The sequence below is a fragment of the Cimex lectularius genome, unplaced genomic scaffold, assembly GCF_000648675.2.
Source record: "Cimex lectularius strain Harlan isolate CLEC.00 unplaced genomic scaffold, Clec_2.1 scaffold111, whole genome shotgun sequence".
NCBI classification, from domain to species: domain Eukaryota; kingdom Metazoa; phylum Arthropoda; class Insecta; order Hemiptera; family Cimicidae; genus Cimex; species Cimex lectularius.
The window spans coordinates 1,182,799-1,198,889 of NW_019392681.1; the positions used below are offsets into that span (position 1 = coordinate 1,182,799).

At 33.0% G+C, this 16,091-nt stretch overlaps 1 protein-coding gene across 1 annotated transcript; it reads left to right on the forward strand.

The window, feature by feature from the left end:
* Window positions 1-3,143: 3,143 nt before the first annotated feature.
* Window positions 3,144-15,057, forward strand: LOC106668646 (ATP-binding cassette sub-family B member 6, mitochondrial). The gene is made up of 13 exons (XM_014397585.2): window positions 3,144-3,721; window positions 6,928-7,127; window positions 9,559-9,700; window positions 12,454-12,643; window positions 12,706-13,110; window positions 13,182-13,357; window positions 13,452-13,657; window positions 13,714-13,921; window positions 13,989-14,167; window positions 14,232-14,346; window positions 14,422-14,562; window positions 14,630-14,751; window positions 14,811-15,057. Exons 1-13 carry the CDS (start codon window positions 3,425-3,427, stop codon window positions 14,935-14,937), a joined length of 2,508 nt encoding a protein of 835 aa, XP_014253071.1. The 5' UTR covers window positions 3,144-3,424; the 3' UTR covers window positions 14,938-15,057.
* Window positions 15,058-16,091: the final 1,034 nt, after the last annotated feature.

Sequence of the window (16,091 nt, forward strand, 5' to 3'; positions counted from 1 at the left end):
TTGGAATTTTCTTTTGCAGAAGCATGGATAAACATATTTTTTCAATTGCTTCTTGGAGTAAGAGTTCAATTGGAAGGACAGCTTTTTGGTCCTTATATCCTTAAGCTTTTTTGGTCAATAATAGAATTTGGTGAAAAAGTGATTTGTTGTTTGAATCTTCAAGGTAACAACATCATGTAGTTGACAACTTTTTGTATTCATGCATATTTTTTTGATAGAACACAAAAAATCGCAAGGTGAAGACGTTTTTAAGGTTTTCATTGGTCTTTTAGTTTGATGGTACTTTTTTATGATAATAGCTGCATTTTTAATCAAATGATTTGACATTTTGATCCTCTAGGCCGAAAGTATTATTGTTTATGATATTTTCCTGGTATATTTTTGAACATCGGTGAGAAAAAAATTCGCCTTGTGGATTTGGGAGCTTGGAAAATTTTTATTTTTATTTTTTCAGTACCAAAATTGGATAAAATTATTTTTTAGCTTGCTCCTTGTGGTAAAAGTCTCCCATTTGAAAGAAAGCTTTATGGTAGCAATGAGAGAAAGAGCAAATCTTACTCAACAATCTCACCTGAAAATAGAAAAATAACTGTATTACAAGACAATGAAAAAACATGTGAAGCCAAAGTAAAAAAACTGGCTGTTAGGTTTGTAAAAACTTATTTGACTCACAATCGCATCTGAAATTTGAAGAATAGCTGAATTGAAAGACAATAAGAAAAAACTTGCCGAACCAAAGGAAAAATGCTGACAGGGATGTCATAAGTGGGCAAAGATGACACAATGGAATTTTAATTGATCTGAAAAACTTTGGATAATAAGTAACATGCAATAATAAAAGTTCATTATTTGGTAGAAATAGTTGGCTTGGACAAAGCAATGAAAAACAAGTACAAAAGGAATAAAATTAGCTATAATCACATCTGAAATATCGCTAAAAATAACTGAATTGAAAGACAATAAGAAAAACTGGTCTAACCAAAGGAAAAAATGATGACACTAAACTGCAAATGTTCAAAAATAATATCATTTAATGTTATTTTTTGATTAACATTTAATCTGGGAAACTAACATATTATAGATAAAATTGAGAAATATAATTAGAAAAAATAAAAGTTTATTAATTGGTTACAAATAGATAGCTTGGACAAGGCAATGAAAAACTTGTAGTACCAAAGGAATAAAATTTGCTGAAAGGATGGGATAAGAGTGCACCAATGACAACCTGAGAAAATGCGCTGTCCTGTAAAAACAAACCTAAAAAAAATTATTTAACTCACAATCACATCTGAAATACGAAAAATAACTGAATTGAAAGACAATAAGAAAAACATGTCTAACACAAGGAAAAAATTGATGGCAGAGATATCATAAGTGTACAAAGGTGATACCATTGAATTTTAATTCGTGGACAAGCCAACGAAACACTTGTAGTACCAAAGGAATAAATTTGCTGAAAGGATGGGATAAGAGTGCAAAAATGACCTGAGAAAATGCGCTGTCCTGTAAAAACAAACCAAAAATTTATTTAACTCATAACCACATCTGAAATATGAAAAATAACTGAATTGAAAGACAATAAGAAAAACTTGTCTAACACAAGGAAAAAATTGGTGACAGAGATATCATAAGTGAACAAAGGTGATACCATTGAATTTTAATTAATCTGAAAAACTGTTGTATTATAGGTAAAATCCAATAATAAAAGTTTATTAATTGGTTACAAATATATAGCTTGGACAAGGCAATGAAAAACTTGTAGTACCAAAGGAATAAATTTGCTGAAAGGATGGGATAAGAGTGCAAAAATGACCTGAGAAAATGCGCTGTCCTGTAAAAACAAACCAAAAATTTATTTAACTCATAATCACATCTGAAATACGAAAAATAACTGAACTGAAAGACAATAAGAAAAAACTTGTCAAACCAAAGTGGTGACACATTATTGCAAGAGTTCAAAGATAATAACATTTAATTTAGTTCATCTGGCAAACTAAGTGTATTACAGGTAAAATCCAATAATAAAAATTCATTAATTTGTAAAAATCATTGATTTGAACAAGATAATAAAAAACTTGTAGGACGAAAGGAATGAAATTTGGTGAAAGGATATGGTCAGTCTACAAAGATGACAACCCAGAAAATGTTCTGAGGTGTAAAAACAATTCTAAAAATGCCTAGAAAAGGCAAAAGTTCGTGTAATCAAGACGCTGTATTCTATCGTAAACAGTTTTAAGGGTTTTGTTTGATATTTTAGATGACGTTAGCACATTTTTAATGATTTGTTGTTTGGATCTTCCGTGCCAAAAATTATATGGTTGACACTTGTAGTATATAAGTTGATGTCGGATGTTGGTCTATAAATCACATGCTGAACCGGCATTGGGTCCGTCTTCACTCATGGGTTTGTTAAACTACTCAAATTTGTTTCGGCATTGCACCATCATCAGTTAAGAACTGTATACCTGTAGTGTTGTTGTGTGGAATTTTTTGTAGTATTAGGATTTTGTTAAAAATGTATTCAAGAAGTAAATTGAAACTAGTTGAATACAACAATGGCCAGTGAGTTGTTATAATTATTTTTCTTGTAAAATTTAATTTTTTGTTAGTTTGAAAATAATTTGTTCTCGAAATTAGGCTAACTTATAGATAGAGGGTAACTGAATCTTTTTGTCAGTGTTAACTTTTTCACGTTTGGATTTTTTGGATCTTCCCATATGAGGGAAATTGAGCCTGATAACATAGCAATCAGCGAGACTGACAGAATCCAATCTGACAGTTATTGCACATGAATTCGTAATTTCGGGAGAAGGCGATTAATCAAAAAGCCGAATTCCTTTTTTTATGGAGTGAAGGGGGTCTGGTGATATTTGATAATCGTTTTAAATAGAACTTTTGGAGGCAAAAGTAGGCCTAACGAGATTTACTGGCCGGTGAAGATCGATTATTGATGATTAATTTGATTTATTGTGATTCTTTATGATTTTAGCTTTACCAATTAAACGCTAAGTTTTTATTTTAAAAAAAGCCGGGGGAGGGAAAATTTACTCCAAAAGTTGTAACATCTTTTAAGGTAAACAGCGAAGAAGAAGTTGTAGGAGAGATAAGGAATAATCGATGAGGTTGTCATCAGTCGAAATCGTCGCGTTTTCAGTTTATCATCATTCAGCAACGATCGCAGGTTACTGAGAGGGTCCAAACTTTTAATCGTTTCCAATCGGCGTTTTACTCTCTCCTCCCGATGAATCGGTGGATTTAGTCGTTGACTTTTTCGTAAAATCCTGATTAAAATTAAACTTTCGTAAAATGGTCTGAGATTTTGGATAGGGCGAGTGTTGGTTATTGTTTTGCGCCGATTCAGGGTGACATCGCTATTTGTGAGACGGGCGTATCGTAATTCGTACATGCTGTCAACCGACTGAACATGCACTTCTGCAGGGAGAACGTCTCCATTTGGGAAGTATGGGTGGACCACGGGGTGTCCGACTGCTTCATGAACACAGTTTCAAACTTGGTACTCGGCTTGTACTTGCTCATTTTCGGGAGCGCACAGCTCTGGATGTACAAAAAGTACGGCACCACGATCAACAGCCACTCCATCCCGACGTCCAACTTGTACATCCTCCAGCTTCTGTTCACCGCTTTACTCGGGATCCTGCCTGTCTTCACCCTCGCCTTCCAGGTCGTCGTGCTCAACCGAGGTGTCATCTACGGGTTTGAGGTACCTTCCAACTTACAATCCAACTGTACGAAGTACATTTTACGTTTTTTATTTTCCATGCAGTCATTTTCAAAATTTATCAGTAATCAGTCTCAGAACCAATTTTTCTACCACCTTACAAATTTTCTTATCATTCCATTTTTCATAATTAACAGTTTAATTAATTTTTTATGATAGCTTTTATGGCTCTGGTTATTTAGTGGAACTGTCATCTTTGTACATTTATATCCTGTTGACAAATTTTATTCCTTTTATTAACAAGTTTTATACTGTTCTGCAATATAATTGGGGTTGTCATCTTTGCAATCTTATCTAATCCTTTCAACAAATTTTATTCTGATGGTTTCACAAGTTTTTCATTATCTTGTCCAAGCCAACTATTTATAGCAAATGGTGAACTTTTACTAATGCATTTTCACTATAATCCAACAGTTTGTCAGATTAATTAAAATTAAATCGTGTCATCTTTGATCACTTATGACATCCCTATCATCAATTTTTTCCTTTGGCTTGACAAGTTTTTCTTATTGTCTTTCAGTTCAGTTATTTTTCATGTGTCAGATATGATTATGAGTTAAATATTTTTTTTAGATTTGTTTTTTACAGTGCAGCTCATTTTCTTGGGATGTCATCTTTGTACACTTGACATCCCTGTCACCAATTTTTCCTTTGATTTGACAAGTCTGTTCTTATTTTCTTTCAGTTCAGTAATTTTTCGTATGTCAGATGTGATTATGATCAAATTTTATTCCTATTGTACTAGTTTATCATTGCCCTGTCCAAACGAACTATTTGTTCAAAATAATAAACTTGCATTTTACTTATAATCTGACAGTTTATCAGATAAATTAAAATTTCGTTGTGTCATCTTTGTACACTTGACATCCCTGTCACCATTTTTTCCTTTGGTCTGACAAGTTTTTCTTATTGTCTTTCAGTTCAGTTATTTTTCATATGTCAGATGTGATTATGAGTTAAATCATTTTTTTAGTCTTGTTTTTACAGTGCAGCGCATTTTCTTGGGATGTCATCTTTGTACACTTGACATCCCTGTCACCAATTTTTCCTTTGATTTGACAAGTCTGTTCTTATTTTCTTTCAGTTCAGTTATTTTTCATATGTCAGATGTGATTATGAGTTAAATCATTTTTTTATACTTGTTTTTACAGTGCAGCTCATTTACTTGGGATGTCATCTTTGTACATTTGACATCCCTGTCACCATTTTTTCCTTTGGTTTGACAAGTGTTTTTCTTATTTTCTTTCAATTCAGTTATTTCTCATATTTCAGATGTGATTACGTTAATCTGTGTTAATGTGTTTATGAGCTGACACCTCATACTTATTCACCAATTTTTTCCACTATGGGTTGATACATTTTTGTTATTGTTTTGAAATTAAGTTTTAAACGTCAGTTTTATAATTTATAAATACTGCACATCACATACCAAAATTTTCCATCTCCTTATGACTTTTTTATCATAGAATTTTTCCATGGTTAATTTGGATTTAGTTAATTATTCAGAAATCGTGATTCACTATTTGATGTAATTAATTTTGTACAGCTTGAGTTATTTACTGGTATTGTTCATTCAATATTCAAAAATTTCCATACCCTGTCACCAATTTTTATGTTCATACATCCATTTCCTGAATTTATATTCAACATTACATACCAAAACATCATCTTACAATTTTTTTTACATTGAATTTTTCCATGCGTAATTGCGAATTTAATTTAATTGAAGAGCCTTTACAGCTAAACAATTTTTTTTTTTTTTTTACATTTTATCTCTTATCCGATGATTCGGTTGATTAAAATTTAATATATGCAACTGTGATAATTAATGCTTAAAGATGTTATCTTTGTACATCTGTTCTACCTTACCTTTTTTTTATTTTTTGCTTGCTTGCTCGCTCTAGATGTGTTTGACTGTTCATCTAGTTTTCTTCTCAATTTGTTAAATTTCAACAACTCAAAACCAAATTTTGATTCTGTTTTACAAATTCTCTTATAGTCAAATAACAACAGTTTTATTTATTATTGCTTGTTGTGTAACTACTAATTAATTATGCGTGTCTATGGCCCCAACGGTTTAGGCATTGACATAGCACTCACCACTGTGAAGTAAAAGACCTGGGTTCAAATCCAGCAGTCCTGCATTCGAACATATTTTTTTTTTTTTTTTTCAAAAGCACAGGCACTTCGAGTTAATTAATCTTGGTAGATGGTTTTTATGGCTCAACCCATCTGCTGATCTGAAATTGTTAACAGGGCTGGTTTTTAATACTTATGTTAACTCTAACCAATTTTATTCCTTCAGTTTGAACTTTTTTCTTGAAACTTGCGGAAACAATGTTTAAACCGTCGAATGCTCCAGACTTAAACTATTTCTTGAATTTAGCGTGATCCTGGTTATCACCAAGTCAATAAGGAGTGCAACAAATATTTATTTTCTTACTGATTGTTGATTGTCCTTGAACATCCAGACATTATAATGTTCTGTTCAAATAATTTAAAGGAAGAAAATGTATATAATAAATTGCTATTAATTTAGAGGTTTATTTTTTTTTTTTAAATAATTATATATTTTGTTTTTAATATTAAAACAGATTTGGAGAAAATATTTGAACATAATTGATCGCTTATCTCACTATTTTGGTTTTCGCTCTCTTCAACGGTTCATCTGTGTGGTTTTCTCTTGTGACTGTGCGATTGACAAAATAACACATAAACCGGCCACAGAAGATGTGGAAGTATGTTTGGCCCACAAAATCTACATGAATGAGCAGACAAGAATGATCAGAGATGACAGTGCTACAGAATTATCACCTTGCATCAGCACAATATTTTCCAAAATTAATTATACTTTTTGCCTTTTTTTTCTGTCACTTATTTGTTCCCATTTTATTCCATTATTTTATGGCTAGAAATACGAACCAAAATAATCTTCATATAAAGGAATGTAGTAATATTTTAACAGGTGGAATTTTTATTTCAGTTAGTTTTTTATTATTATTAATTTTTTTATTATTATTTTTACTTTAGTTTTTATATATTTTATTTTAATCCTGGGTAATGGGGACTCCCCAAACCCCCCCGAAAAAAAATCCATTAATTTATTTTTGTGTATTTGGTTTTCTTCTATCTACTCCACTTTTTTTTTTTTTTTAATTTTTAATTTTTCTCTTTCTTTTCTGTTACAGATCCTAGCTGTTTTTATACAGGTTTTCATCTACCCGTTTTCGATTCTTCTTATATTTTTCGAGAGGAATTATCTTCTTCCATCGGTCCCTACGAGGGGACATGGCCTCATTTTACTTGTGTTTTGGACGCTGATGTTTATATCAGTCAACATCCTTTTTATCAACATCCATCGGCAAGACTGGTGGACACATTTAGAATCGTAAGTGGTTTTTAATTGGTGAGTCAGTCAACAAAACCAAAGTTGTACAATCTAGTCTGTATATTTTATCATGAGTCATGACTTTATCTATCATTGTATTATTGTATGACTGTGCTGACGCCCAGAAGGCTTTACTTTGTAATCAGAATGTACGTCCATGATTGTTTGCCATTTATTGTACTAATAAAACGACTAGAAAGGGCTCTAGATCAAGTTTTCTGTAATTTGCTGAAAACAGAAACTTTTTTGGTTTATTATGATAAAAGCAGTAGACTAATTTTTTTTTAATGTTCATTAATAATAAAACGGATTTCAACGAAAATGAAAATTGCCCTAATAACTTTTGTACAGAATATTAAAAACATTACATAAAGTACATAATTTAAACTATACTCAAAGAGAGAAAAAAAAAAGTTTATTTCAAACTATACGTATTTTTGTCATTATATTAATAACAGATTATATAGGAGCTGGCCTCTCATGGTTTGAAAGAAAATTCACAGAAAGAATTGCTATCTCCAGAAAAGCATTTAGAGATAGATTAAAATTTAACTAACATTGTTCTACGCTTGGAGGTGGCGAACAATGAATGATGGATTCCATCCTTCTTTTTATCATTTTATCACGTCCCGTAAGTGTTCTATGGGATTCATGTCAGGAGAACTTGGTGGCCAATTCATTTTGATAATCACTGACAACTCGAGCTACATGCAGTTGACCATTATCATTTAATAAAACTTAGTTGTTCCCAATGAATGGACTGAATAGGACCACAACACCCAAAAGAATTTTCTCGCTGTACTTTAAGCCGTACTTTAGCCAAAAACAAGTGGCTTTTACACCAAACCTCATAGGATTAACATGGACCACTTGTGAGCAGAGGTGTGTCAGTCCTATCTTGAGAATCTAAACATGTGATAAGGCCATGTGCCTGGCGCGCACGTTAAAGAACCTCATTGTGTGAGATGACATTGCAACCCCAAATGGAAATCATATGTACTTTAGTCAAAGATCCTGTATGATAATTAATTTAAGCATGGACTTGATTCCACCCCATACTGACTGTCTTTGAAAAGGCTGTGACTTATGCACAACACATCAAGCAAAGCATTCTCATCGTCTACTCCACACATGTTCTCTCTGATTGCCACAAACCAAACCAGTGCTCATCTATAAAGAGCCCCCCCCCCATTGTTCAAGTGGCCAAGCGAGATGTTGCAAATATCATCACATATTCAATCCCTCCCCAAGTAGTAGAACCTGATGTGGGACGTCTAGAGGCTAGGCTATTCTCACGAAGCCAGAAGGCGATTTTAGAGCTCACCCTTACTTTACAGACCATTTGGAGTTGGCTATCTATCAAGGAAGCTGTTAAATGTGGGTTCTGTAGTGGGGTAAGAGTAATAAAATGACATCTCTAGCTGTCATACTTTGTAGTCAACTATTACCTTCTCTTTAATTGAGACGTATGGTGGCCCTAAACTGTTGTAGACCATTGTGCATAGTAGTGTGGAATAACCAGGATTTGGGGCTATGTAACAGATGTTACTTCCATCATTGGTCAAAACATCAAGCCCAGGCAAGATCTTCTTGCCTTAAAACCACGATTTTAAGGAGTAAAAATTAATAATAGTTTACTCAAATTTATTATCAAAGAAAACAATTGTTTAAAAAAATTAACTCACTCAATAATTTGACTTTGGAAAGGATGAAATTGAACACTCAAAGGGCAACAAGTTGAGTGATTTTAAAAAATTCCTTCATAGATGGGCCACTTGTCAAATGATTTAACTGGTCTTCTTTAAGTCAAAATTGTATTTTTGCATTGAATCATTTGGCAGATTCTGCGCTTATATTCGTAGGAAAGACAGATTATTTATAATTCTGATAAATTGTCGATGTTTGTTTTCCAGTGATAACTGGATATTTAAATTAGCAGCATCATAAATCTATCACATCGTAAATGTTTAAAAATAGAACAGTTTTGTAGGACTATCAAAAAATTTTAATCTAATTTTGAAAATTACCTTTTAATATTTTGTTTTATCGCATTTGTGAAATAGTCAATTGTCGACTAATGAAGATTTTGTTTAATTTTTGCGATAAACATATTTTTAAAGTGGGTATACCTGGAGATGAAAAAATTATATGTAATAATACTGTTCAGTTCTGTCACAAAAAGTTAAAATATTTTTGTAGTTGTAAATGAATGTATCATATAATTAAAAAAAATATATATATCTGGAATCCTGATATATTATGATAATTGAATGTAATTTAAGCTTAAAGACATTTGCATAAGGAAAAACATAAAACGTGGGAACATGTCCAATTAACCAGAGAGAAAAATAGACAGACAAATACAACCATGCTGCAATTAAATTTCTGTTAAAATACAGATTATTTATGGTTTCTTATTGTTTATTTTCAGTTGGAAAGAGAAAGTACAGTTGGCGATTTTTGTTACAAAGTACATCCTGAGCCTTTTTGTCTTTGCCCTCGGTTTCAGGGCACCTGGCATCTTATCTTCCCGGGAATATGTTAACATTGAGACACCCATGTTTGACTCTATGGTAAGTTATTACAAAAATTATTATGTTTCTCTTGCTATTTTAACAAGTTGGGTTTAATAGGGGAAAAAACAGGGGGATTTCAGTGGCCGATTCTCTATAGTGTGCTAGTGGTTCTTATTTTCGATCCTTCTTAATGGCGATTTTTTTTTACGGTATTTGATGATTAAATGAAAAATGATTAAAAATTCATTGAAACATCTATGTGGTTTATATACCTAAAATTGTTTAAAAAAGTATGATTTTTCTTTTGAAAATTTGATTCTCTCTCTCTCTCTCTCTCTCTCTCTCTCTCTCTCTCTCTCTCTCTCTCTCTCNCCTCTCTCCCTCCCTCCCTCCCTCCCTCCCTCTTGCGCCCGTACGCGCATGTGCACTTTAGCATTAATACTGAAAGTTGTGATAGATTTTCATTTATAGAGTTTATTCACTGAAAAAGGATCTAATTAACTATAAGATATAGCAAATATAAACAAATTGCTTTTGAGGTTGATGACAAAACTGTTCAAAAACTCTCAAAGTGTGAATTAGACAAGTCAGGGAGGGTGAAAAGGGCGTAGATAATTAACATACAAGCTCAACTTGCTGTACGCTAAGCTTGATCTGGTTACATCCTCCTTTTGCTTTCAAAATTCAAATAATAAAAATGTCATTCAAAGAACTGTTACTGTGATAACAATGGAATTAATTGTGCAAACCTAACACATCAGGATAGACAGTTATCAAAACCAGAAAAAAATGAAACACTCTCGGTTGTTTGGAATTTTGAAGATGTGATACGCTATGAAGTTGTTAAACTGTCCAGAAATCTTGGGATCTGAAAGCTTTCTCTCTGTATTTGTCACATTGTCTTTCAGACTACCACCTCTTCTATTCAAAGCATTATGGATTGACTGAAATATCACAATAAAAAATAGAAAAAAAAATCTATTTTCACTGCATCTTTGCAATACACAACAAAAAACATAGAGGCACGATTTATTACAATCCAGAGGGGCAAGTTTACAAAATAGTTCACTTTATAAATTGACAACACTTCTGACAACTTTTAAAAATTGAAACACACAAGCTGACAACATGACAACTTTTCATATGTGTATTTGGAAGAAGAAAAAAATAATATTTATTTTTATTTAATATATTATTTTAGGTTACTTTTATGGTTTCTTTTTTATATATATTTAAAAAATATATATTAATCAATTGGAGATGAACGATCAATATCACAAATATAATTGGAACCACTGTCTTTAGAACTGAACCCTGACACCCTTACCACCAGAATGAATTAGTGTATAGCGTAAATAGTGGTTTAAAGTTAAGTAATCATTTATAAGAAAACTCAGAATTTTTTTAAACTTATATGTAATAGAAATGAAGAGATGGATAGGTCTTTGAGTAATTTTAATTAATCTATTTATTTTATTTTATTAATTTGCATGACTTGTCCATGGCAATAAATGTATTAAATAAGAGACTTTATAACTAATAGAAACCTTTTTTAAGTAAAGTAAGTCACTTGGGCCAGGTCAGTAGAAGCTCTCATGTATCAAGAGCACTGACGATAAGTGTTCCTCAGAAGACCTGACTCGAAGAAGAAGGGTCATCACCCGATTAGGAATAGGCCACATGAGGTTGACACACCGTCACTCACTTTTCGGCCAAAACCCACATATGTGCCTGGCAGAGAAAGCTAGCTTGAGGTGTCCCATCTAATTGAAGGGTGAATTCTTTGGCTCCGTATAGGTACGAGAATTGTGCTTGAGCACAGCAGAGTCTTCTGTTCTAATTCTTGAAGGAACAGGGTTGATATGTATATAGTAATGATATGTGTTGATAGTGAATGTATTGTGTTGGTCTGAATATGTAATATGAAGGGACCATTGGCAGAATATTCAGTACCCCATGGACCATCAATTAGGTTAGGTATGTGATAAATGTAAAGGGGATGGAAGATTATCCAGACTAGACCATTACATCATCCTAACTGAATGAATAGTATGTAAATAAGTAAGATTGTATTTAAAGGTGACTGAGAGTGTGAACGGATTTAGGAACTGATGAAGTTGGGGGCTGAAATGGCCTAGTTGTTGAGAGCCCCTGGATGAACAAGACCGAGGTCAACCGAATGGGTGATCCTTGGCCTGCCAGTAATTTATTGTAAATTACAAAGATGGAATAGATGGTGGTGATAGGTCAACTCTGTACATGTATATTCTAATCAGTAATGAGTAACAAGTCGGTTTTTATGTTAGCCATTAAAGATGATTGCTTCATCGGTGGCTGCAGCGGTTAAGGCGTTGACACAGCGCTCATCACTGTAAGGTGATCATTTGAACCTGACATATTTACAAATGTGTGGTGTTTTTTTTTTTTTTTTGTTTTTTTTCCAAAAACCGTGACACCCTGAGGGTTGTTCATGTGATATCTGCTGTTGTGAACCCTCATTTAAAAAAAAAAAGTATTTTCTTTTATAATCATTTAAAATTGTATAATTTTATTAATTGGTGGTAAAACAGATGTTTCATTGCTATTTGAATAGCTGATCCACTGAAACCTTCCTGTTTTCATCCTTAATAAGTCACAATTATTAAAACTTTTGACCATTTTTGGCGTGACATAAAAATCATACATTTCAATGAAACACAAATTTAATGGAAAATCGCATAAAACAAGAGAAAATCTATTTTAATGAATCAGACAGGTGTTTAAAAAAGCGGGGGGAAGTACAATTTAAAGCGCTGAAATTATCTTTTAAGGGCGAGAACTTTGAAGGAAACGCTAACTACTCGACTTGGTACAACTTATGGAAGAAAATCAAAATCTTAGCGCCTTTCCTTTGGCCGAAAAAAGACTCCTTTCTCCAGCTCAGAGTTATATTTTGTTTCATACTGCTTATTGCAGGGAGGGTGATTAATTTGTACGTCCCGCTGTATAGCAAATATATCGGTGAGTTCATTAAATTGCCGACTTGTAGCATATTCTATCATACTATATTGTCAATTTTGTAGTGAATAGTATAAAAGGGCCGGATTCGCTATTCAGATGGGATCTAGTCATCATTTACGTGAGCTTCAAGTTTCTCCAAGGCGGAGGAACTGGAGGAATGGGCATCCTGAACAACTTGAGGTCCTTTCTCTGGATAAGAGTGCAGCAGTACACAACAAGGGAAGTGGAGGTTGAATTGCTTCACCATCTACACGGTCTTAGCTTGAGATGGCACCTTTCAAGGAAAACAGGAGAAGTCCTCAGAATTATGGATAGAGGGACAGATTCCATTAACAATTTACTTACTTACATACTCTTCAACATCTTACCAACGATAGTCGACATCATTGTAGCTGTTGTCTATTTTGTTGTCGCCTTCAACCCTTATTTCGGTCTAATTGTTTTCATAACAATGTTTTTGTATATATGTAAGTAAAATATTGACCATTCGTTCATTTCTGTTTATATGACTCTAAACAAAACTGTATTAATATTTCAGTAGAAACTATATGTATAACTGAATGGAGGACTAAATTCCAAAGGAGGATGAATATTGCAGACAATGCATCAAAGGCACGTAGTGTCGATTCTCTTCTTAATTTTGAGACTGTTAAATATTACAGTGCTGAACGTTATGAAGTCGACGCTTTCCGAGAAAGTATTCACAAGTTCCAGGTAATATTTATATCCAAAATTAATTTATTAATATTTTTATATTTTCCTTTTTAAAACGGTTTTAACAATTATAGTTTGACTTTTGTTACTCAAGGTTGAAGAATGGAAATCGATGGTTTCGCTCAACCTCCTGAACAATCTTCAGAATGTGACGATATGCTCTGGTCTTTTAGCAGGGTCTTTGCTTTGCGTTTATTTGGCCGCGACGCATCAGGGTTTGGATGTCGGGGATTATGTTCTGTTTGCCGGTTACATCTTGCAGTTGTACGTCCCACTCAATTGGTTTGGGACGTATTACAGGTACGTTGTACTTATACAAATAACATTTTTAAAAATTAATCTTTTATAATTTTTAGAGCGATACAGAAATCATTTGTTGACATGGAAAACATGTTTGATCTGCTTTCTGAAGTACCTGAAGTCAGCGATGAACCAGGAGCACACGCGCTCTCGCTTACAGAAGGATCGGTGGAATTCAAAAATGTGTCATTTTCGTACAACCCCGATAGAACTGTTTTAAGCAACATTTCATTCTTTGTCCCAGCAGGGAAGACCGTCGCCCTTGTACGAATTAATTTAAAATTTGAAAATAAATTTGTTATAATTCACGATTGTTTTCATAATTATCCAGGTTGGTCCATCGGGAAGTGGGAAAAGCACGATAATTCGTTTGTTGTTCCGTTTCTTTGACGTTAAAGATGGCGAGATACTTATCGACGGGCAAAACATCAAATTTGTTAAACAGGATTCACTGAGACGAGCCATCGGTGTTGTCCCACAAGATACTGTATTATTTAATAATACGATTAAGTAAGACAGAAGAAAATCACTGTATAAGGTAGAAAAATATATTAATCTTTTAATAAATTTATAGGTACAATATTCAGTACGGCAGAATAAATGCCCCTGATGCAGATATCATCAATGCTGCAAAAAATGCAGATATACATGACCGAATTTTAAATTTCCCTGAAGCTTATGACACACAGGTAAACCAAATTTCAATTTCTGTCCCAAATAAATTAAAATAAATATTTCATTTAGTCCAATTATTGTTTATTCAGGTCGGTGAGAGAGGTCTGAAGTTGAGTGGGGGTGAAAAACAGAGGGTCGCTATCGCTAGGACATTGCTGAAGGCACCTACTGTCGTCTTGCTTGATGAAGCTACCAGTGCCTTAGACACTCAGACAGAAAGAAACATCCAGGTAAATTTTCTCAGTAAAAAGATATTTATTCTAATATAAAAAAATCAATTTTTATTTTGTTTTTTAGTCCGCTCTCGCGCAAGTCTGTACAAACAGAACAACAATAATCGTAGCCCACCGGCTTTCGACCATCATCCATGCAGATGAAATTTTAGTGTTGGAAGATGGTGAAATCATTGAAAGAGGACGGTATGTCAATTCTTAATTTTTATCAACATTATTTTACACACTAATCGTTAATTTTCTAGGCATGAGGATTTGATCACGAGGGGAGGTAAATATTCGGAAATGTGGCAGCAGCAATTGAAAAACGACGCCGCCGGCGATACAAATCAAACAACTGAGACTCCAAATACAACAACAGAAGAGGCGTAAATTATTTTTATTTTTTAAATAACAAAGTCTGATTGCATACTGCAGAATAATAAATATATTGCAAAAGGAAATTCAAATTTGATTCCTTCTCTGTTATACTCACATAGATTTGTTTTTCTTTTCTTTATTTTTCATTTTGAAAGCTCCCAAGAATTTATTTTATTTTGTTTAACACAAATTGGATACATGATTTTACATATGATTTAAATATATAATAATATTTATAGGATAAAATTTTGTTTTCCTGAGTGATAGCGGAAAAGCAATCCTAGGTCTCATATCATTAGTTTAGTCAAAGCCTGTCAATTGTTGATGAATATATTATATAAATATTTGAATATATTGTTGGATTGATGTAAATATAATTATTTAAACAATAGTCATGGAGTTATTCATATTTTTTGTCCTCCCAACAGCCTGCATGAAGTTCCATATTTAAGTATAAAATAAGGCTGTAGCATTTTTCAATAATTTAATTTTATCCCTTTTCTTTTTCCGAGATCTCATATTGTTTTGTTAATTTAAAATTAATATTTTTTAATACTCCCATACCTGTAATGTTTTTTTATTACTGAAAGGAAAACCCCAACTCAGACCTCTAGGAAAATTTGGATGTGTGTTGTGACGACACTTTAGGAGAAAGCACCTTCCATAAATGGTTCGCTCGGTTCAAAAATGAATATTTTGATTTGGAAGAAAGCAAACTGGACGTCCAACTATTGATGACCAAATTCGAGTTTTCGTCACAAATAACCCACACTAAACAACACAAGATATCACAGAAATAATTATCTCTCTTATTTCAATGCATCTGAGAACAGGCAGATATATTTGTCAGAGCGATATTTGGATTCCTCACATTACAGAATAATTTATTGTACCACATTTCCGTTTGCGATACCCTCTTAAAACAATGTAAACGATGCATTTAAAAAAAAAAATAATAATAATGGATGAAAAGAAGATGCTTTACAACAACATTCATACAGGAAAAACCTGGAGAAAATGCAGTGACGATGTTAACAATCTCAAAAGTCATATTACTTTCCAAGACTATGTGCATTTGGTGGGATTAGAAAGGTATGCTTTATTATGAGCATCTTCCACATAACCAAATCATTAATTATAGTGCATACTGTAGCAATTGGGGACCT